Genomic DNA, 22284 nt, shown 5'->3' on the forward strand with positions numbered 1-22284 from the left:
CGGGGCCAGGTGTGAGGGCGGGGTGGAGGAGGGGCCAGGTGTGAGGGCGGGGCGGGGGAGGGGACAGAGACACCCCCCGGGCCACCCAAGGGCCGGGGCTCTCCGTCCTTCTCTGCACGGGACTCTGCACTGGGGCTGGCATTAGGTGAGGGTTGATGACGGTGTTGGGGTCAGGGCAGTGGCACTGGGGCTGAGTTCAGAAGCTGCAGCCGAACCTGTGACTGGAATAGGGGCTGGGGTGGAGCTGGAGTTAGGGCTGAATTTGGGATCGGGGCTGGGGCTGCGGATCTGCTCCCCGACTGGTGCCCGTGTCCCTCCCCAGCCCACAGAGACAGGGACGATGCTTTGGAGGTGCTCGGACACGACTTTGTTCAAAAGGGAACATCGATGGGCAGCTCCCTCGGCACTGCTGTCGGGACAGCAGCTCTGCAGCGGGGCCATCCCCTCCTGGCTGGAGAACCCACTGAGGAGAGGGGGAGCAGCTCGGGGAGGGGGTTCAGAGCCGAGCAAACGGGGAGCTGGGGTCGCTCCTCAGCTTTTTGCCCCACTCCCACTCGAGGGATGCTCCGTGGCCGGCTGCTCCTTGCTGAAGTAATGCAGGAACTGGCGCGGGTCAGGCATCTTCACGGTCAGAGAGGATCTCTGCAGAGGGACAGAGGGCACTCAGGGCACGCTCTGAGCTGTGGGGAGGAACGGGACACTGCTGGGGCCGTGCTGACCTGGAATAAGGAATGGAGGAGCACCAGGAGCAGCAGGAAGGCCACCAGCCCCAGGCCGATCCAGAGCAGGTAGCGCCAGCGGATGCCGTGGCGCATCAGCCTCAGCGGGGAGCGCAGCCACAGGAACGAGGACTTGGGGCGCCTGCGGGGGACACCGAGCTCAGCCACTGCCGGGTCCCCTCCCTGGCGGTCCCTCCCGCTCCCCTCGGAGCTCACTTGGGCTTGGGCAGCGTTGGGTGCTTGTTGGGCTCCTCTCGACCCTTCCCCACCGGCCGCTCCTCGGCTTCCTGCGCTGTCAGCAGCTCCAGGCTGAGCTGCAGCTTCCCCTGCGGGGCCCAGGGGGGCGGTTGGGGGGCAGGACCTGTCCCTGCTGTCCCCCAGCCCCGTCACCCCGATGTCCCCAACCTACAGAGAGCCGCTGGCCGCTGTCCTCCTGCATGGTGCAGGGCCACCATCCCCGAGCCCTCCGCCTGCGGAACAGGTCCAGAGGGGAGCGCTCCAGCGCCGGGGAGCGGCACCAGGCCCGGGACAGCCAGGACAGGTCCTGCGGTGTGACCCAGCACAGGCGGGCGCTGGGGGCCGGCTGGCGCAGCCGGGTGAGCTCCAGCTCCAGGATCCCTGTGGGACAGCGAGGGGGGAGAGCTCTGGCACCGGTGGGGGCTCCTTGTCACTAAAAAGGGCTCCCTGTCACCATCAGGGACTCCCTGTCACCAGTGGGGGCTCCCTGTCACCATCAGGAGCTCCCTGTCACCATCAGGAGCTCCCTGTCACCAGTGGGAGCTCCCTGTCACCATCAGGAGCTCCCTGTCACCAGTGGGGGCTCCCTGTCACTAAAAGGGGCTCCCTGTCACCATCAGGGGCTCCCTGTCACCATCAGGAGCTCCCTGTCACCAGTGGGGGCTCCCTGTCACCATCAGGAGCTCCCTGTCACCAGTGGGGGCTCCCTGTCACTAAAAGGGGCTCCCTGTCACCAGAGGGAGTTCCTTGTCACCAGTGGGGGCTCCCTGCCACCAGTGGGAGTTTCTTGTCACTAAAAGGGGTTCCCTGTCACCATCAGGGGCTTCTTGTCACCAGAGGGAGTTCCTTGTCACCAGTGGGGGCTCCCTGTCACCGGTGGAAGCTTCTTGTCATTAGAAGGGGCTTTCTGTCACCACTGGGTCTTTCGTGTCACCAGTGGGGGCTTCCTGTCACCAGCGGGGGTTCTCTGTCACCTATGGGGGCTTCCTGTCACCAGAGGGAGTTCCTTGTCACCTATGGGGGCTTCCTGTCACCAGAGGGAGTTCCTTGTCACCTATGGGGGCTCCCTGTCACCGGTGGAAGCTTCTTGTCGCCAGTGAGTGGTCCCTTTCCCCAGTGGCTGTCCCTGTCCCCTGCGGTGTCCCCTCTCCCCAGTGGCCACTCCCTGTCCCCTGTGGCTGTCCCCTGTGGTTGTCCCCCATCCCCACTGGCTGTCCCTGTCGCCAGTGGCTGTCCCCTGTGGTGTCCCCTGTCCCCTGCGGTGTCCCCCCGCCCGAGCACACGGGGTCTCACCCAGCAGATCGTCCGCCTTGAACTTGTCATTGTCCCACACCTGGAGGATGAGTTTGGGCGGCACCTTCAGCAGCGTCTCGTCCAAACTCCACACGTGCTCCTGCCGAGGGACACGGGAGGGTCGCGGTGTCCCCAGGCCGTGTCCCCGCGCTGTCCCCGCCCTGGCTGTCCCCTGACCTTGCGGCGGATGGCGCAGAGCTTCTCGGCCGCCAGGAACTCGAAGGGGAACACGAAGCGCCAGTTGAAGGCGCCGTTCCCGTCCAGGGAGCGATAGTGGATGTCGGTCTGCTGCCGCTGCTCGGGGAGCCCGTCCAGCCACCTGCGGGGACATCACTGTCATTGCCGTGCCACCCCAGCCACCTGCGGGGACACCACTGTCACTGCTGTGCCACCCCAGCCACCTGCGGGGACACTGCTGTCACAGTGCCCACATGGATGGGGACACCCTGGAGTGGCAGGAACCCTGGGGGTGGGTGACAGGGGCTCTGGGATGAGCAGAACAGATGCTGGGGGGTGACAGGGACACCACGGTGCTGGGGACAGGATGGGGACAGCCAAGGGACTCACCCAGTCACGTAGATGTCACTCATGCGCTGGCCCAGCAGGTTGACGTCCCCCAGGTCCGCGTCCTGCACCCTCCACACCACACAGCGCAGCTCATACCTCACAGGGGACAGGGACGTGTCACCTTCTGCCGGGGGTGGCCCTGTCCCCCCGGGGGTGGCCGGTCACTCACTCACCCCTCGGCCTTGCGGGGGTCGATGTTGATGGGGGGCCCGGGGGGGCCGAGGCTGGTGGGGAAAATGTCCACCCACATTTGCACCTTGCCCTGGAGACACACGGACGGGTTGGCAGCGGTCCTCGTGTCCCCTCGATGTCCTCTCACTGTCCCCACGGCCCCAGGGGCCTCACCAGGTCCCCCCTGCACCCACCAGCCCTCCCTGCCTCGGGGACCCATCACTGCGGGGTCCCTTTGTCCCCCCAGCCCCCATCACCCACTGCTGGGGTCCCTGACACCCTGGGGTCCCCAAAGTCCCCCTGGCACACCCTACACCCATGGTCCCTGTCACCCTGGGGTCCCATCGTACCCCCCCCCCATGTCTCTGTCACCACGGTGTGCCAATCCCCGCAGTGTCCCCGCAGTGTCCCCATGTCCCTCGGTGTCGCTGTCCCCGCGGTGTCGCTGTCACCTGCTCCAGCCCGGGCTGGGCGCTGCTCTGCAGGCTCCGCGTCTCCAGGTGCTCCGGGACGAGCTCGCACAGGTTCAGCACGTGCAGGGCCAGGCGCTCTCGGGGCTCCCCGGAGTGGCGGAGCCGGGAGTGACCCCTCTCTGTGACACCGACCTGTCACCCACCCAGACACTCCAGAACCCCCAAATCCCCAAAAAAACCCTAATTCACTTCACACCCCCTAAATCCCCCCAGAACATCCAATTCACCCCCGACCCCCACAGATCCCACACAGAACCCCCAAACGCCCACCAGACCCTCTCCACATCCCCAGAACCCCCCAAATCCCCACCAGATCCTCCTCAGATCCCCCAGAACCCCCCAGAACCCCCCACCAACCCCTCATCTGAATCCTCCAAACCCTCCCCAGACCCCCCGAACCCCCGTTCCCCGTTGACCGAATTGCTGCAGCTCGAAGCTCTGCCCGTCGAGGGTCAGGGCAGTGCCCTGGGGGTTGAAGAGGGGCCCGGGCAGCCCCCGGGACTCCGTGAGCAGCTCCAGGGTCCGGCTGGGGCACAGCTGGTCCCGCCAGCACGTGGGGCCCGTGCTGGGGACAGTGGCACGGTCAGGGTGTCACCTCTGCTGCCTGTGTCCTCCCAGCCCCCCGTGTCCTCCTGTGTCCCTGCCGTGTCCCTCCGTGTCTCCTCCTGTGTCCCCCGTGTCCCCACAGCCCCCTTTGTCCCCTCTCTGTCCCATCCCCCGTGTCCCCTCCCCGTGGTTCCCTCCCCGTGCCCCCCATGTCCCCGCCGTGCTCCCGCCGTGTCCCCTCCCTGTGTCACCCCAGCCCCGTTTGTCCCCTCTCTGTGTTTTCCCACCCCCGTGTCCCCTTTCTGTGTTCCCCCTGTGTCCCCTCTCCATGTCCCCGCCGTGCCCTGTGTTTCCCCCCCTCGCCCTCCCTGTGTGCCCACCCCGTGTCCCCTCCCTGTGTCCCCTCCCTGTCCCCTCCCGGTGTCCCCCCCGTGTCCCCAGGGCACGCACGTGCGGTACAGGGTGGGCAGCCCGCAGCGCGCACGGAAGTTGGACAGCAGCCGGTTCTCCAGGTCGATGGTGGTGCTGCCGATCTCCTGGTCCGGTGGCACCTTGTCGTAGTCCATGATTGTCACCTGCAGGTCCTTCTCCAGCGGGATGGTGGCCATCAGCTCGAACATCCTGGTGGCAGGAATGGCATCAGCTCCATGGGGACAGGGAGAGAGCTGGGAGCACAGGGACACTGCAGCACAGGGAATGGGACAGCTGGGGGCACGGGGACACTGCAGGACAGGGAATGGGACAGCTGGGGACACGGGGACACTGCAGGACAGGGAATGGGACAGCTGGGGACACTGCAGGACAGGGAATGGGACACCGGGGGCACAGGAATCTGGGGAGCTGGTGCCACCAGGCCAGCCTGGCACAGGGCCACACATCATCAGGAATGAGCCACCCCAGTACCCCCCGCTCAGAGCAGGGGCCCCCAGCACAGCACCACCCCGAGGGTGACACTGCCGAGGGCCACCAGCCCTACCTGCCGAACACGGGCTCCAGGGTGTTGGGCACGTACTGGTCCCGCTGTCCCAGCGTCTTCCTGCCCAGCGACACCCGCACGTAGGGATCGCTCTGGGGCACGGAGGGGACACGGGGCTGGCACCGCGGCCGGGAGCCCCTGCCCGGCGCCCCGGGGGTCCCGCGCTGTCCTTACCAGCCCGGTGACATCGCGGGGGGACAGGTGGAGCGCTCGCACGATGTAGACCCGCACCAGGCACTCCTGCGGGGCGCTGGGGGGCAGGCGCTGGAAGCAGCGGGGTGGGGGACACGCTCCGACCTCCTCGGGCACGGGGTAAATGCGGAAAAGCCCCTGAGAGACCCCGCTGTGCCCTCCGGGGGTCCCACCCCAGCACCGGGGTCCCACGGGGGGGTCTCACCCACCTTGAAGCTGCCCACGGGCTCGGGATCCTGCCCGGGCGCGGGGGCACGGCCCGGTTTGTAGAGGGGGAAGGTCTGGCAGAAATCCTGCAGCCCCTCGAACTCGGGCACCGCCTCCAGCTCGCAGTTGTAGATCTGCGGGGCCGCGATGGCCTCGGCTCAGCCCCGTGCCCAGTCCGGAGAGAAGCCTCCCCACCTCAGCCCCGGCTCCTTCTGCGTCTTTGTCCCTTCCCCAGCTTCATCCTCACCCCTGTCCCACTCAGCTTCATCCTCCCTGTCCCTTCCCCAGGTTCATCCCCATGCTTGACCCCGTTCTCATCCCCATTCCTTCATCCCTGTCCTCGTCCTCACCCACCCCCTTCATCCTCGCTGTCCCCAGCGTGTTTCCATCCCTGTCCTGTCGCAATCCCCACCTCACCCCGTCCCTGTCTCTGTCCGCAGGTCCCGGGCTCGGGCTCACCTTTAGTCTGTCCCTGTTGGCTCTCCGTGGGGATTTGGGGCCCTTCTCCTCCATGGATGAGTAGAATTTGCTCCACCAGTCCCTCTCTTCCTCCTCCTCCTCCTCTTCCTCCTCCTCCTCCTCCTCCTTGTCTTCCTTGTCCTGGTGGGGAGCAGAAGCAGGTGGGGACAGATGGCACTGGGTGCCCTGGTGGCCCCTGGTAGCCCCATTCCAGTGCCCACCTTGTCCTCAGCCCTGCTGTTCCTGAGGTAGCTGAGCAGGTCCTGCGGGGAGCAAAGGGCTCTTGGGGAAACTGAGGCACAGGGCCAGGCGGTGCCAGTGCCCAGCGGTGCCAGGGCTGGTGCCAGGTGACCTGGGGGTCTCACCTGAGCCATCCTGACTGGGGCTGTGGCGAGGAGAAAGGAACAGCAACGTTTCCAGTGGCTGAAGGAGATGGGCAGGGAAAGGAGCTCGTCTGTGGGAGAGAGGGACAAGCAGGGATGAGGGAGGGGACACTGGGGATGGGCAAGGGATACCAAGGATGGGGCAGGGGACATCTGGGATAGGGCAGGGGACAGCTGGAATGGGGCAGGGATGTCACAAGATGGGGCAAATGGTACCAGGGAGGGTCAGGGATGGGCGAGGATGGGACCGGGAGCACCGGGATGTGGCAGGGATGGGACAGGCAGTGCCTGGGATGGGACAGGGGACACCGGGGATGGGCAGGGATGGGACAGGCAGTGCCTGGGATGGACAGGGGACACCGGGGATGGACAGGGATGGGACAGGTGGTAACTGAGATGGACAGGGGACACCGGGGATGGGACAGGGAGCACCGGGATGTGGCAGGGATGGGACAGGCAGTGCCTGGGATGGACAGGGGACACCGGGGATGGACAGGGATGGGACAGGCGGTACCTGGGATGGACAGGGGACACCGAGGATGGGCAGGGATGGGACAGGCGGTACCTGGCATTGACACAATCGCATGAGAGCCATTGCCGGCATTGCCAGAGCCCAGGAGCTGTCCCTGGCGGGGCGGGTGGCAGCGGTACCGGCCCAGGTCCCTGACGCTGGCCTGGCCCAGCAGCAGTCGCCGCTGGGTGTCTGCCCGGTCCCAGAGGCGCAGCCGGATGGGCGGCACAAATCGCTCCTCCTCGGGCAGCGTCTGCGGGACACGGCCGGGTCACCCGTGGTGTCACCGCGGGTGAGGTGCCCCCATCGCTCCCCACTCACCAGGGTGAGCATGAAGGCGTTGCTGGGGAAGTTTGGGTTGGCGGTGATGTCTTTGATCGGTGGGGTCCACAGGCTCTGCTCCCCCCACTGCAGCTCCAGGCGCGGCTCCCGCACGGCCCCGCGCAGCCCCCGCAGCCCCCAGGCCAGCACCTGGCAGGACACGCGGCCCCTGTCAGCCCGATCCGTGTCCCTGTCCCCATCCCTGACCCCTGTGCTGTGCCTGTTCTCATCCTCGTTCTGTTCCTGTTCTTGTCCCTGTCCTGCCTCCATCCCCTGGCCCTGTCTCCAAGAAATCCCCAGGATCCTCTGTCCCATCCCCGTCCATTTCCCTGTCGTCATCCCACCTTTATCCCTGTCCCATCCCTGTCCCGTCCCACCTTTATCCCTGTCCCATCCCTGTCCCATCCCACCTTTATCCCTGTCCCATCCCTGTCCCATCCCTGTCCCCATCCCCGTCCCATCCTTGTCCCCGTCCCTGCGCCCATCCCACATTTATCCCTGTCCCATCCCTGTCGCTATCCCACCTTTATCTCTGTCCCAATCCCTGTCCCCATCCCTGTCCCATCCCTGTCCCCATCCCGTCCCCATCCCACCTTTATCCCTGTCCCATCCCTGTCCCCATCCCTGTCCCATCCCACCTTTATCCCTGTCCCATCCCTGTTCCCAGCCGGCCCCGCCTCCATCCCATTCGCTGCCTCCCCTTGTCCCCACCCCTCTCCCCACGCCGTCCCCACGCTGTCCCCTCCCTGCAGGTGGCTCCCACCTCCAGTGCCACCCTCTGCAGGCGCGGCCGCAGTTCTGGGGGGATGCCGAACTCGTCCTTCCTCAGGGGCAGGGGGCCGAGCGGAGCCGGGGACCCATCCTGCCGTGAGGGGACACAGCGACAGTGGCACCGCAGCCCTGGGTGCCCTCTGTGTCACCGCTGTCACCCCGTGCCATCCCGTGCCACAGCCTCACCTCGGGCTCCTGCAGGAGCTCGAAGGCGGCCAGCAGCTCCCCGGCCGGGCCCCGCGGTCCCTGCAGGGGGTGCGGCTGCAGCCGGGGGGGCTCCCGGTGCTCCACGTCCAGCCACAGCGGCGGGGTGCACACGCACCTCCCCAGGAAAACACCGGAGCCCTGCGAGGCAGCGCCTGGGAGGGGCTGGTCCAGCCGGGGGTGTGCATGTCCCTCATCCCTGACCCAGCATCCTTCCATCCCTGACCCAGCATCCTTCCGTCCCTGACCTCCCATCCTTCCATCCCTGACCCTCCTGTCCTTCCATTCCTGACCCATCATCCTTCCATCCCTGACCCTCCTGTCCTTCCATTCCTGACCCATCATCCTTCCATCCCTGACCCTCCTGTCCTTCCATTCCTGACCCAGCATCCTTCCATCCCTGACCCTCCTTCCTTCCATCCCTGACCCCCCATCCTTCCATGCCTGACCCTCCTGTCCTTCCATCCCTGACCCTCTGTTCCTCCATCCCTGACCCAGCATCCTTCCATTCCTGACCTCTCCATCCTGAATATCTGACCCCCCATCATCCATCCTTGACCCCCCCATCCTTCCACCCCTGAACCCCCATCCTTATCCATCTCCCATTCCTCATCCTTCCCTCTGCTCCCCTCCCTCTCCTCCCTCCCTCCCTCCCTCCCTCCCTCCCTCTCTCCCCTCCATCCCTCTCTCCACACCCCATCCCTCACCCCCCCCTTTCCCCCTCCATCCCCCCCGTGCCCGGAGTGTCCCGTACCTGTCCCGGCTGGTCCCACACCTCCACCACAACAGGCGGGGGATCCTCCAGGACGCGCCGGGGGTCCCCGAACAGCAGCACCCGGGGGAACAGCAGCGTCTGCTCCCACCGCGGGTCCAGAGCCCCGCGCACCGCCCGCGTGCGCTGGCTCAGCCACACGAACGACACGTGCGCGGTGGCATCTGGTGACAAGGGCACCGTCAGCACCCCGGGCTGCCAGCGGGCCGGGGGCCGGGGGGGGGAGGGTCCCACCTATGGAGGTCCTGGCGCTGCCGGGGGCCAGATCCAGTGCCTGGAAGATGTAACAGCGGAGCTGGAAGCAGCCGGGCCCTGGGGACAGGCGGGGGGTCAGGGGTGGCCGGGAGTCCCCGGGCCATCCCTGTGCCTCCCTGGTGCCTCCCGGTCCCTCCCGATCTCTCCCCGGTCCCTCTCTGGTCCCACCCAGCCTTTCCCGGTCCCTCCCGGTCTCCAGGTCCTTCCAAGCCCTTCCCAGTCCCTTCCTGGTCCCTCCCGGTCCCCAGGCTCACGCTGGAAGGTGCAGAGGATGAAGGGGGGTGGCTGCTGCAGGGGTGTCTGGGAGGAGCTCCCTGGCAGCTGTGGGGCCACAGCTGGATGGTTCTGGACCAGGTCCTCAGTGTCCTGGGAGAGGACAGGGATGGGTTGGGGGACGCTGCTGTTCCCTGGCCCCACAACCTCCTGTCCTGTGTGCTGCTGTCCCATCATGGCCCAGGTCCATGGGGCTCTGTTGATCCTTCCAACATTGCATCCTTCCTTCCATCTCTCCTCCATCCATGTATTCATCCATCCATCCCTTCATCTCTCCTTCATCCATCCATCCATCACGCCATCCACCATCCATCCATCATTCATCCATCCATCCATCCATCATCCATCATCCATCATCCATCATCCATCCATCCATCATCCATCCATCCATCATCCATCATCCATCCATCCATCATCCATCCATCCATCATCCATCCATCCATCATCCATCCATCCATCATCCATCATCCATCCATCCATCATCCATCATCCATCCATCATCCATCCATCCATCCATCCATCATCCATCCATCCATCCATCCATCCATCCATCCATCATCCATCCATCCATCATCCATCCATCCATCATCCATCCATCCATCATCCATCATCCATCCATCCATCATCCATCCATCCATCATCCATCATCCATCCATCATCCATCCATCCATCCATCCATCATCCATCCATCCATCCATCCATCCATCCATCCATCCATCATCCATCATCCATCCATCCATCCATCCATCCATCCATCCATCCATCCATCCATCCATCCATCCATCATCCATCCTTCCCTCTCCCTGCCTTTTCCCACAGCTCCATCCCCCATCCTTCCCCCTCCCCTCTGCCCTAATCCCTCCCTCTCCCCTCCCACCCTCCTCCCTCTCCCCACCTCCCCTTCCCTCGGGGTCCCTCCTCTTCCCCCTCCCCTCCCGGAGCCCCGTGCCCGCTCCTACCGGCACTCCCTGGAGCAGGAACAGCGGTGCCACGTTTGGGGTCTCTGCAGGGACCAGGCTGCGCTGCCAGCGGCGCCGGCGGCACCGGGGACCCGCGGGAACCTTGGGCTGGAAGGAACAGCCCCAGAAGCACTCTGGCTGCCAGGCCTCGTCCTCCCACAGCTCCTCGGGGTCCTGCAGCACGGGGACAGCGTCACATGGGGACAGCGTCACATGGGGACAGTGTCACATGGGGACAGCAGCCCCGTCATCCCCATCACCCCATTCCCTGTCATCATCTTCACCATCATCATCACCCCAATCCACTGCCCTCATCCCCCAGCACCCCCCTTCTGTCACCCCCATCCTGTCACCTCATCCTTGTCACTTCCATCTCTGTCACCCCATCCTTGTCACTCCAGTCTGCCACCCTCATGCCTGTCACCTCCATCCCTGCCACCCCTCCTGTCACCTCCATCCCCTCACCCCCACCCTGTCACCTCCCCCCTGTCACTGCCATCCCCACCATCCCTTCCCTGTCCCAGTGTCTGTCACCAGGGTGCTGAAGGTGTCCGTGTCCTGTTCCCACGTCCAGCTGTCGCTGTCCCTGTGGCAGAGCCGGACCCAGCGCCGGCGCCGGAGGGTGTGGCAGTGTTGTCCCTTGCTGTGCCACTCTGCCGGGGGGCTGCCATCCTCCATGCCCACACTGTACTGCCAACCTGCACACATGGGCCAGCTCCTTCCCTGCCACCCTGTCCCTGTCACCCCCATCCCTGTCACCCCCATCCCTGTCCCCTCCCACCCTGCCGTGCCCACCACGGACCCCACTCACCGTCCTCATCCACGTCCCCCTCCGTGTCCACGTACCAGTCACTGGCGACGCGCCAGCCCTGGGGACACGCCACCTCCTCCTTCAGTGGCACCGCCACTCCTCTCTGCAAAGCCAGGCGAGAGCTGAGCCCCGTCACTCTCATGTCACCCCCGCTGTCCCCCACTCTGTCCCCACTCACGCCGTCCGTGCTGGCTGTGCCGGACGGGCTCCAGTCCCCGCCGGGATCGCGGCTCTGCTTTTCGTACAGCTCCTCCAGCGCCGCGCTCACCGCGGGCTGCGGCCGTGCCAGCACCCTGGGGACACCGGGGGACATCGCTGCTGTCACCGAGGGCCCCGCGGGGGCAGGGGGTGGCTGTCCCCTCCCGCTCACCGCCGCGGCCGCTCCACGCTCCAGGGGCCGTCCCAGCGCCAGCCCTTGGGGGGCTGGATGTGCTCCGGGGGGAGCCCCGGCCGGCCGGAGCTGTCGGAGAACGCGGGGCGCCCCAAAAGCTTCCGGGGCCCCCATTTCCCCAGCAGCCGTGTCTGGTTCTCGTACTGCGGGGACACAGGTTGGAGTCAGGGGACACCGTGGGATGCTGTCCCCTCCCCGGCGCTGTGCCCTCCCAGGCATTGTCCCCGCTCTCCCCCGCGTCCCCTCCTCGCTGTCCCCTCCCTGCTGTCCCCGCTGTCCCCTCCTGTCACCGTCTCGCTGTAGAAGCGCAGGGTCCCCTCGAGCAGCTGGGCCAGGTCCCCGCTCTCGGCCACTCGTCCCAGCCACAGCTGGACCCGCACCTGGGCCTGGATGTCCCCGCAGCCCTGCGACACCGAGTGTCACCGAGGGGACACTGGGGACACGCGGGGGGGACAGCCAGGGGACACGGGGGATGTGGAGGGGACAGAGAGCGGACACAGGGGGACAGGGAGCAGAGATGGAGGGGACTTGGAGGAGATGAGGTGGGAATAGACAGGGGAGACATGAAGCAGGGACATGGTGGGGACAGAGAGGGGACATGGGGAACATAGAACAGGCACTAAGGGGACTTGGAGGAGATGTGATGGGAATTTGGAGAGGACATGGAGGGACATGGAGGGGGTATGGAGGGGACATGGAGGGGACATGGAGGGGACATGGAGGGACACAAAGGGACACGTAGGGACACAAGGGGGCACAGAAGGACACGGGAGAATGTGGAGGGACACAATGAGGACACAGAGGGACACAAGGGGACACGGAGGGACACAAGGGGACACGGAGGGACACAAAGGTGACACCAGAGCTCGCACCAGGAACAGGCTCAGGACCTTCCTGCAGAGGCGGCCGCAGGCGCTGGGGCCGCGTGGCGAGTGCAGCACGTCGGTGGCGGGGACACGAGCCGAGGCCACCCGCAGCTGGCCCCGCAGCAGCCACAGCTGCACGTCAGGGACACCGGCCTGGGGCTGCGGGGACACCGAGGGGACACCAAGGGGACACCAAGGGGACAGGAGGGGTGTGAGAGTTACAGCATATTATGTATCATGCTATGTTATAGGTAATTATATTGTGTTATGTAGTATTATACTATATTGCATTATATTATATTACACATTATAGTATATTGTAGTATAAAATAGTATATATAGTATAGTATATTTTGCAGTAATTTCAGGATTATAAGCCACACCTGATTATAAACTGCATGTCTGGGTGTCAACTGTCTTGGGTTCCAATACAGGATGTGATCAAAGGTGTCTGTTCTGTCACCATCTGTTGAGAGTGGGGGCAGTGATCCTGATCTCTGTGGGAGATATTCTGCTAATGGGCATCCATTGAAACCAGCTGGGGCAGTGTTCTTTATCTCATGGGATATCTCCTGTTCATGGCCATGGTTTATAAACCAGCTGGGGCAGTGTTCTTTATCTCATGGGATATCTCCTGTTCATGGCCATGGTTTATAAACCAGCTGGGGCAGTGTTCTTTATCTCCATGGGATATCTCCTGTTCATGGCCATGGTTTATAAACCAGCTGGGGCAGTGTTCTTTATCTTTTCACAGCCCATCCTTCCTCCAGGCAGTCATTTTCTGCTCATGGCCATTGAGTCCCACTGTGGCACTGATAAAATTACTGCATCCCATTGGGAGTTGCTCCAGCCGGGGGGAAGAGCCCAACATTTCTTACCAAGATAAAAACAGAGGTTTTGGGATACTAAGGGAGCCCTTTCTCCACTGGACTCCAGAGGGAAACGGGATTGCTCCACATCACCACTGGAGCTCCGGAGGGAAACTGCACCTTGTCCAGGAGCACTGCTCCAACTGAGCCACATCTGTCACTGCAGGAGGATGCAGCCACCATGGGATGGGACTGCTGCCAACACCCTGCCTGACTGACGGCTGTCAGCTTGGATTCTGACTCTGGCAGGGTTGGGGTTGTTCTTTGTAATTCTGTATTTCTATTTTAATTTCCCTAGTAAAGAACTGTTATTCCTAATTCCCATATCTTTGCCTGAGAGCCCCTTGATTTCAAAATGATAATAATTTGGAGGGAGGGGGTTTCCATTCTCCATTTCAAAGAGAAGCTCCTGCCTTTCTCAGCACACACCTGTCCTCCAAACTAAAACAGCAACTTTTCATTCTTTGTCTATACATAAGCCGCACCTGATTATAAGCCGCACTTCAGGTTTGGACCAAAATTTTAGTCAAAATGGTGCGGCTTATAATCGTGAAATTACTGTTACATTATATTGTTATGTAACATAATATTTTGTGGTTATATATTACACTATGTTAGATTTTGTTCTGCTAGGTTATGTTCTGCTATATTATACTGCAATATATTATATTACATTATATTATATTACATTATATTATATTACATTATATTATATTACATTATATTATATTACATTATATTATATTATATTATATTATATTATATTATATTATATTATATTATATTACATTACAATAATCTTGCATTATTATATTATTTATTGTGATACCATTTATATTATATCATGTTACATATATTATTATTTAGAACTATCACACACAAATTTCTTTGCTAAAAACACTCCACAAAGCGAAAAACTTCCCCATCAGTGCCCTTGGAGGCCGGAATTTCAGGGATAAATTCCTGACTCTCTGCAAGGGGAGGGTTGGGTTTGGGGTTTTGGGTCTCACCTCGATGGCCAGCGCGGCCACGCGCCGCAGCCACCCCCGGGCCACTGTCCCCAAGGCGTCCCCGCGCAGCTCCGGCGCTTTCTGGGGATCGGCCTCGGCCGCGCGCCGCAGCTGCCGCAGGAGCAGGAGCCGGGAGCTGCAGAGCTGCTGGTCCAGGGTGGTCAGGGTGGGCTGAACCTCCAGCCAGGCCAGGGCGTCCCTGCAGCACCCAGAGCAGCCAAGGTTACACCAAAATGCAACCCCAAAACAGCCCAAAAATCAGCCCAAAACAGCCCATAAACACTGCAAAATCATCCCGGCTCAGGGTATCCCTGCAGCACCCAGAGCAGCCCAAATCACCCTGAAATTGCCCTAAAACAACCCAAAATCACTCTGAAATCGCCCAAAACCAGCCCAAAATCACCCTGAAATTACCCTAAAACAGCACAAATCACCCTGAAATGGCCCTAAAACAGCCCAAAATCACCCCAGAAAAGCTCAAAATCACCCTGAAATCACCCCAGCCCACGGTGTCCCTATGGCACCCAGAGCAGCCCAAATCGCCCTGAAACCGCCCTAAAACAGTCCAAAATCACCCTGAAATCACCATAAAACAGCCCAAATCACCCTGAAATCGCCCTAAAATAGCCAAAAATCACCCTGAAATCGCCCTAAAACAGTCCAAAATCACCCTGAAATCACCATAAAACAGCCCAAATCACCCTGAAATCACCCTAAAACAGCCAAAAATCACCCTGAAATTACCCTAAAACAGCCCAAGATCCCCCCAAATCATCCCAAATCCCCCAAACCCCCAGTTGCACCCCTAAAATTCTTCCTTCGCCCCAACAATCCTCGGTTTTCCCTCAAATGCTCCATTCTCTCACCAAATCCCCAATTCCACCCCAAATACCCCACATGCCACTCACCCCATTTCCACCCCAAATCGCTCTCCAGAATGTCCCAAAGTGTCTCAAATTCCCCCAACTGCCAGCCCCACTTCCCCCTCAGTTCCTCATCCCCCCGGCCCCAAACCCCGATTTTGGGATGTGGGGTCACTCACGTGCAGTCCTGGGCCAGTTCCCGCAGCAGCCTCGCCCTGATGTCCCCAGCGGTGTCCCCAGCGGTGTCACCACGGTGTCCCCGCAGCTCGGCCAGGTTCCGCTCCTGGGAACGGCCCCAAACTGATCCCAAACGGGTTTGGGATCCATTCCACCCCAAACCATTCCTAAACAGGTTTGGGATCAGTCCTACACTGAACCACTCCCAAATGGGTTTGGGATTGATCCCACCCCAAACTGATCCCACCCGGGTTTGGGGTCAGTCACACGCAGGTTTGGGGTCAGTCCCACCCGGGTTTGGGGTCAGTCCCACCCCAAACCATTCCTAAACAGGTTTGGGGTGAGTCCTACACTGAACCGTTCCCAAATGTGTTTGGGATAAATCCCACCCCAAACCATTCCCAAATGGATTTGGGATCAGTCCACTCCAAACGGTTCCTAAATGGATTAGGGATTCATCCCACCCCAAACTGATCCCAAATGGGTTTGGGATCGATCCCAAACCATTCCTAAACAGGTTTGGGGTCAGTCCCACTCTGAACCGTTCCCAAATGGGTTTGGGATTGATCCCACTCCAAACTGATCCCAAATGGTTTGGGATCCATCCCACCCCAAACTGATCCCAAATGGGTTTGGGGTCAGTCCTACCCGGGTTTGGGGTCAGTCCTACCCGGGTTTGGGGTCAGTCCCACACGGGTTTGGGGTCAGTCCCAGCTGGGTTTGGGGTCAGTCCCACCCAGATTTGGGGTCAGTCCTACCCAGGTTTGGGGTCAGTCCCACCCGGGTTTGGGGTCAGTCCCACCTGGGTTTGGGGTCAGTCCCACCCGGGTTTGGGGTCAGTCCCACCCGGGTTTGGGGTCAGTCCCACCCGGGTTTGGGGTCAGTCCCACCCGGGTTTGGGGTCAGTCCCACCCGGGTTTGGGGTCTCACCAGGTGCTGGCACAGGGTTCGCAGGAGGTTCAGGCTGTCCCAGCGGTGCCCGGCGTCCTCCCACAGCGAGGTGACAGCGGCCACCGGTTTGTCCCCAAACCACGGCAGGTGGTGGTAGAGGTTCCCTAAATTCGGGAAAATCGGGAAAAATGGGGGAAATGGGGTCAGAACAGACTCGGCCACGCTGGCGAGGGGCAGCTGCGGCTTCGTGGGACCATCCGAGATTCCCAAAGTGCCCCCTAACCCACAGGTGGCATCACCCAGGTGACACCAATCCTTGTCCCCAATCTCAAGGCACCCTCGCGGCCACGGGGACCAAACACTTTGATAACTACACTAATTAACAATTCCCAACTTTCCCCCCGCCGCACCAACCCCTTTCCCAGACCCAACACGGCGGGTGACAGTGTCCCCGGTGCCACCCGGCCGTGTCCCCAGCTCACCGTCGGGCACGGGCAGTCCCTGCGCGGTGGCGGCTGCGGCGCTGCCGATGCCCAGCTCGAGGCTCAGCGGCTCGGGGCCGCCTGGCACCATCGTGGCCGAGTAGAAAACCCCGCAGAGCCCCAGCTGGCAGCGAGGCAGGCGGCTCTGCGGTGAGAAAAAACCCAAAAAACGCTCAGCTGTTCCCTCAGGGCAGAGGTGGCACCGCCCCGTGTCCCCGTGTCCCCACCTGTGCCCGCTCGATGTCCACGGGCGCGATGGCTTCACGCTGACGCCCGGGCGGGGTCCCCACGTGGGTGCAGAGCTCCAGCAGCAGCCGGCCTCGATAAACCAGCCCCGAGTCCTGGAAATGGGGTCAGGGTGTCCTGCTTGTGCCCCAAATGTTCCCCAGCAATCCCTGTTTTCCCTCAGCTGCCCCATTCTCCATGTCCCCCGTTCCATCCCATTCCCCATTTCCCCATCCCATTCCATTCCATTCCATTCCATTCCATTCCATTCCATTCCATTCCATTCCATTCCATTCCATTCCATTCCATTCCATTCCATTCCCTGTTTTTCCATCCCATTCTCCATTTCCCCATTTCCCCATTTCCCCATTTCCCCATTTCCCCATTTCCCCATTTCCCCATTTCCCCATTTCCTCATCCCATTCCATCCCATTCCATCCCATTCCATCCCATTCCATCCCATTCCATCCCATTCCCCATTCCCCCATCCCATTTCATCCCATTCCCCATTCCATTTTCATCCCATTCTTCATTTCCCCATTCCCCGTGCCCCCCATCCCATTTTCACCCCATTCTCCATTTCCCCCATTCCATCTCACCCCATTCCCTCTTTCCCCATCCCATTTTCACCCCTTTCTCCTTTCCCCCATTCTATCTCACTCCATTCTCTGTGTCCCCCATCCCATTTTCACCCCTTTCTCCTTTCCCCATCCCATTATCTCCTAAAGTCCTTAATTTTCCCCAGCAATTCCCCCTTTTTTCCCCCAAACGTCCCATCACCCTCAAAAACTCTTCTACCCCAACGACTGCTCATTTTCCCCACAAATCCCCCGTTTCCCCCCCAAAATCCCCCATTTCCCCCCCAAAATCTCCCCATTTCCCCCCCAAAATCCCGCTCATACCCTGGCAGAGTCGGGCCGGGGGCCGTAGAAGGGCAGGAAGCAGGGCCCGAAGGAGGGCAGGAACCCTCTGGGGGGTGTCCCCTCTGGGGGCAGAGAAAAGGGGGTTCAGGGTGGGAGGGGGTTTGGGGGACCCCAAAAGGGACAACTCTGCTCACCCTCGAGCTCGTCGGGGTCCCGGGAGATCTGGGACAGCCTCAGGGTGGCCCTGCCCAGGACTTTGCTCCGGCACGACCTGGCGGGGTCATGGTCAGGGATTCCCCGAGCACGGGGGTTCCCCAAACCTGGGGGTATCCCCCAAACCCAAGGGAGCATTCTCCAAACCCACCAGGTGTCCCCCAAACCTGACGGATGTCCCTCAAACCTGACGGATGTCCCCCAAAACCGGTACTGTCACCCAAACCCAGGGGTGTCCCCTAAATCCGGGGGTGTCCCCCAAACCTGAGGCAGTTCCCAAACCCAGGGGTGTCCCCCAAACCGGGAGTGTTCCCAAACCCAAGGGACATCTCCCAAACCCGAGGGGTGTCCCCCAAATCCAGTATTGTCCCCCAAGCCCGGGGGTGTCCCCGCTCACCCACGCAGGATTTCCAGCACGATCTCGTCACAGATCGGAGGCAGCTGCGGGTGTGGAAACGGGGGCGTCCCCGTTTTTGGGGTGCCCCTGTTTGGGGAGGGGGGTGCGGGAGATGTGCGGGGATGGGGACACTCCTCACCCGCAGGGGGAAGAACAAAACCTCGTTCCACTCGGGGCGGGCATCGGGGAGGATCCCGCGGGTGCAGAGCTGCGGTGGGGACAGTTGTGAGTCCCCGAAAGGCTCCGGCACCTCAAAAGCTGCTGGGTACCCCCGGTACCCACAAATTCCCCCATTCCCTGCCCGGCACTCACCGTCCTGCCCGCAAAGCCGACCCGCACCGACACCTTGGCCGAGCCCGTGGTGCCGCCCAGGCACGGCCGCGCCGGCTCCGCTGTGCCGGGACAGGGACAGTGAAGGTTTGGGGGACCCCAAATCTCCCCCGGTTCCCACCCTGCAGCGAGCAGGGGATCCCCAAATCTACCCTTCACCCCAAATTCTCTGCGGCAATCAGGGGATCCCCAAATCCACCCTTCACCCCAAATTCCCAGCGTCCCCATCCTGTGGTGAGCTGAGGGAATCCTCAAATCTGTCCCCACCCCAAACCCCTTTGTCCCCACCCCAAGTCCCCGCTGTCCCACCCCAAACCCCGCTGTCCCCACCCCGTGGCAGGTCCTCGGCGCGGAACACGCGGATCTGCAGCGCGGTGGCGCAGGGCGGTGGCCGCAGCAGGTTGGCCTCCACATCCTCGTCCCCCGCCGGCATGTCCTGCTCCTTGGGGGGGTGTGACAGGTTGGGGACCCCCTCAGGAAGGATATTTGGGTGCGGGGGAGGGCGGGGAGCTCACCTGGGCGCGCTCTCCTGCTCGGCGCACCACCAGGCTGAGCTGCAGCAAGCCCTGGGAGCGGCCGTCGCGGCGCCGCGGGTGCTGCAGGCTCAGCCACTTCCCGCTCAGGCTGCGCCCTGGCACGGCGGGGACACCGCTGTCACCTCGGTGGCACCGGGGCCACCCCGCTGTTACCCCAGGTTCTGCCTACAACCCCCCTAAAACGCGCGGTGCTCCCCCAAAATGAGGATTCACCCCTGGTCAGTGCCGGCCTAAAATATGTCCCAAAATGTGTCACCCTGGTGTCACCAGAGCCACCTCAGTGCCACCCCAGTGCCCATGTAAAACCCCCTGAAACGCGTGGTGTGCCCCCAAAATGAAGTGTCACCCCTGGGCAGTGCCTGCCTGAAACAGCCCCCAAAATGTGTCATCCCAAAATGTGTCACCCCAAAATGTGTCACCCAGTGTCACCTCAACCCTCTCATTACCTGGGGCAGAGTAGATGGTGCCAATGTCAAGCTGTGGGGACACCAAAGGGGGTGAGAGCGCTCTGACACCCCATTCTCAAATCCCATTCCTGACACCCCATTCCCAACGCCCCATTTCTAAATCCCAATTCCAGTGCCCCACTCCCAATCCCCATTCCCAAATACCAATTCCAATGCTCCATTTTTTATCCCACATTCCCAAACCCCAATTCCAATGCCCCATTCCCAACCCCACATTCCCAAACCCCAATTCCAATGCCACATTCCCAATCCCCATTCCCAAACCCCAATTCCAGTGCCCCATTCCCAATCCCCCACTCCTCACCTCGAAGACGCCGATGATGGGTTTGATGCAGACGTTTGGTGAACGGAGCACCTGTGACAGGGAAGGGGACACGGCTGTCCCTGTGTCCCTGTGCCTGTCTCTGTGTCCCTGTGTCTGTCCCCGTGTCCGTGTGTCTGTCCCCGTGTCCGTGTTCCTGCCCCTGTATCCCCGTGTCTGTGTCCCCGTGTCCCTGTCCCTGTGTCTGCATCCCTGTCCCCGTGTCCCTGTGTCTGTGTCCCTGCTCTTGTCCCTGTCCCTGTGTCTGTCTCTGTGTACCGGTCTGTGTCTGTATCCCCGTCCCTGTGTCTGTGTCCCTGACCCCATGTCCCTGTGTCTCTCTGTGTCTGTCTCTGTGTCCCCGTCCCTGTATTCTTGTCCCTGTGTCTGTGTCCCTGTGTCCCTGCCCTTGTCCTTGTCCCCCCGGTGCCACCGACCGCTCCCACCTGGATGTGGATGGGCTGTGCCACCAGCTGCTCCGGTGTCTGGCGGAAATTCTGGCAAAACACCTGAAAAGCAGCAGAAGGACAGTGAGGGCAGGCTGAGGGACAGTGGCCGTCCCCATGTCCCCTGTCGGTGTCACCTCATTGAAGTAGGGGTTGTTCCCGCTCCGGCTGCGGGTGCGGAAATTCCGCTTCCCGATCTGGACCTTCACCACGGGTTTGATGTCCTTGCCCCGCAGCTGGCGGCCCTTGATGACCCTCACCCGGACCTGCGGGGTGGCACTGACGTGGTGGCCGCGAGGGGACGTCACCTCCGGGTGCCACCGTGCCCACGGAGGGTGCCATACCTGGAAATCCTCTTTCCTGTCTGCAGGGGCCATCGCCGGTGGCTGCAGTGCCACCTGTCCGTGCGCGGTGACAGCGACATCGCCGGCCGTGCCGGGCGGGTCGTAGTAGCAGCGGAAGGTGACGGTGCACTGCGAAGGGACAGTGACACGGGGACAGTGCCCGCTGGCACCCTGGGGTGCTCTGGGGTGGGGTGGGGGCTCACCCCCGTGGGCAGGTCCCGGTGGTCCAGCAGCGGGATGTCCCTGACGGCCATCGGCAGGTTTGGGTTGGCCACCAGCTCGCCCAGTGACACGGTGACGGCACCCAGGTCCCTGTGGGAGCGGGGGACACGGTGAGGGTGGCCGTGGCGACGGGGGTGGCCCCAGGGTGCCCACCCAGGCCTGTCACTCACCCCTGGGGCAGCGGGCAGTCCCAGCGCCGCAAGCGCAGGCTCAGCGTGTCTGTGGCGCTCAGGGGACACGTGTCCAGCGGCCACACCAGCTCCTGACGGGGGTGACACAGGTCAGGGAGGGTGACCCGATGTCCCTGTGCCACCACGGGTCACCCGGGGCCACCTCACCTCATTCCAGGTGAGGCTGCGCTCCTCGGGCACCACCTGGGTTCTCCTGGGGACGCCTGTGTGGGACACGAGGGGTGGTGGCACCTCAGGTTGGGGACGCTGGGCTGCCGGGGGAAGCCTGGCACTGGCCACATGCAAGGGCAGTGAGCGTGGCCCTTGCCGCGCGGCAGTGGCCGGTGCCACCCGGTGTCCCCAAGCCCACGGTACCTCGGAAGCAGAGGGACAGCAGGACGCCGGGACCGAAGCCGGTGGCCCCGGGAATGTGGACGGCGACCACGTGGCACCGCAGCATGGCCACGGAGCGCTGGCACCGGGGACGGAGCTGTCACCAGGGGGCTGCCACCAACGGGCCACCCCCGAGGTGCTGCCATCAACGGGATGCCACCAACGTGCCAGCCCCTCTGTCGCCAGTGATGCCTTCAGTGCTGCCACCAATGTGCCACCCCGGAGATGGCGACACCGGCTGCGGGTTTGTCACCAAGGGACTGCCAGCCCCAGGTGCCACCACCCCCTGAGCAGCACGGCCGTTAGGGTCCCGTGTCCCACGGTGCCAACGGCGGGGCCGGCGCACCGACTGTCGCGCGAGCGGCTGTGTCACCCGGTAACTGCGGCCCCGTGTCCCCACGCGGGGCTCTCCGTGACCCCACGGGCCCGCGGAATGTCCTGTGCGGGGCTGGGTGAGCCTGGAGTGTCCCTTCTCATGGGGACATTCCTGGGGACATCCCTGATCCCCGCAGGTCCCTTGTCACTGAGACATTCCTGGGGACACCTCCGATCTTCTCGCGGGGACATTCCTAGGGACACCTCCGATCTTCTCGCGGGGACATTCCAGGGGACATCCCCGATCCCCGCGGGTCCTTTTCCACTGGGACATTTCTGGGGACACCTCCGATCCCCGCGGGTCCCTCCTCACGGGGACACTTCTGGGGACACCTCCGATCTTCTCACGGGGA

At 62.4% G+C, this 22284-nt stretch overlaps 1 protein-coding gene across 1 annotated transcript; it reads right to left on the reverse strand.

The window, feature by feature from the left end:
• Positions 1-136: 136 nt before the first annotated feature.
• Positions 137-21623, reverse strand: FER1L5 (fer-1 like family member 5). The gene is made up of 51 exons (XM_033081084.1): positions 21539-21623; positions 21332-21387; positions 21164-21255; positions 20975-21083; positions 20772-20900; positions 20565-20693; positions 20428-20490; positions 19985-20035; positions 19660-19690; positions 19193-19308; positions 19008-19119; positions 18660-18739; positions 18487-18555; positions 18348-18391; positions 17932-18008; positions 17777-17859; positions 16877-16990; positions 16650-16794; positions 16207-16331; positions 15279-15382; positions 14237-14435; positions 12364-12516; positions 11782-11895; positions 11471-11634; positions 11101-11393; positions 10824-10987; positions 10290-10463; positions 9312-9423; positions 9037-9114; positions 8785-8966; positions 8013-8171; positions 7819-7917; positions 7056-7205; positions 6789-6987; positions 6206-6294; positions 6062-6103; positions 5841-5981; positions 5384-5515; positions 5157-5312; positions 4983-5074; positions 4457-4627; positions 3877-4025; positions 3440-3579; positions 2990-3078; positions 2817-2912; positions 2427-2568; positions 2250-2349; positions 1129-1337; positions 936-1045; positions 720-861; positions 137-642 (listed from the first exon to the last, which is right to left on the reverse strand). Exons 1-51 carry the CDS (start codon positions 21621-21623, stop codon positions 532-534), a joined length of 6165 nt encoding a protein of 2054 aa, XP_032936975.1. The 3' UTR covers positions 137-531.
• Positions 21624-22284: the final 661 nt, after the last annotated feature.

The sequence above is a fragment of the Catharus ustulatus genome, chromosome 27, assembly GCF_009819885.2.
Source record: "Catharus ustulatus isolate bCatUst1 chromosome 27, bCatUst1.pri.v2, whole genome shotgun sequence".
Classification (NCBI taxonomy): domain Eukaryota; kingdom Metazoa; phylum Chordata; class Aves; order Passeriformes; family Turdidae; genus Catharus; species Catharus ustulatus.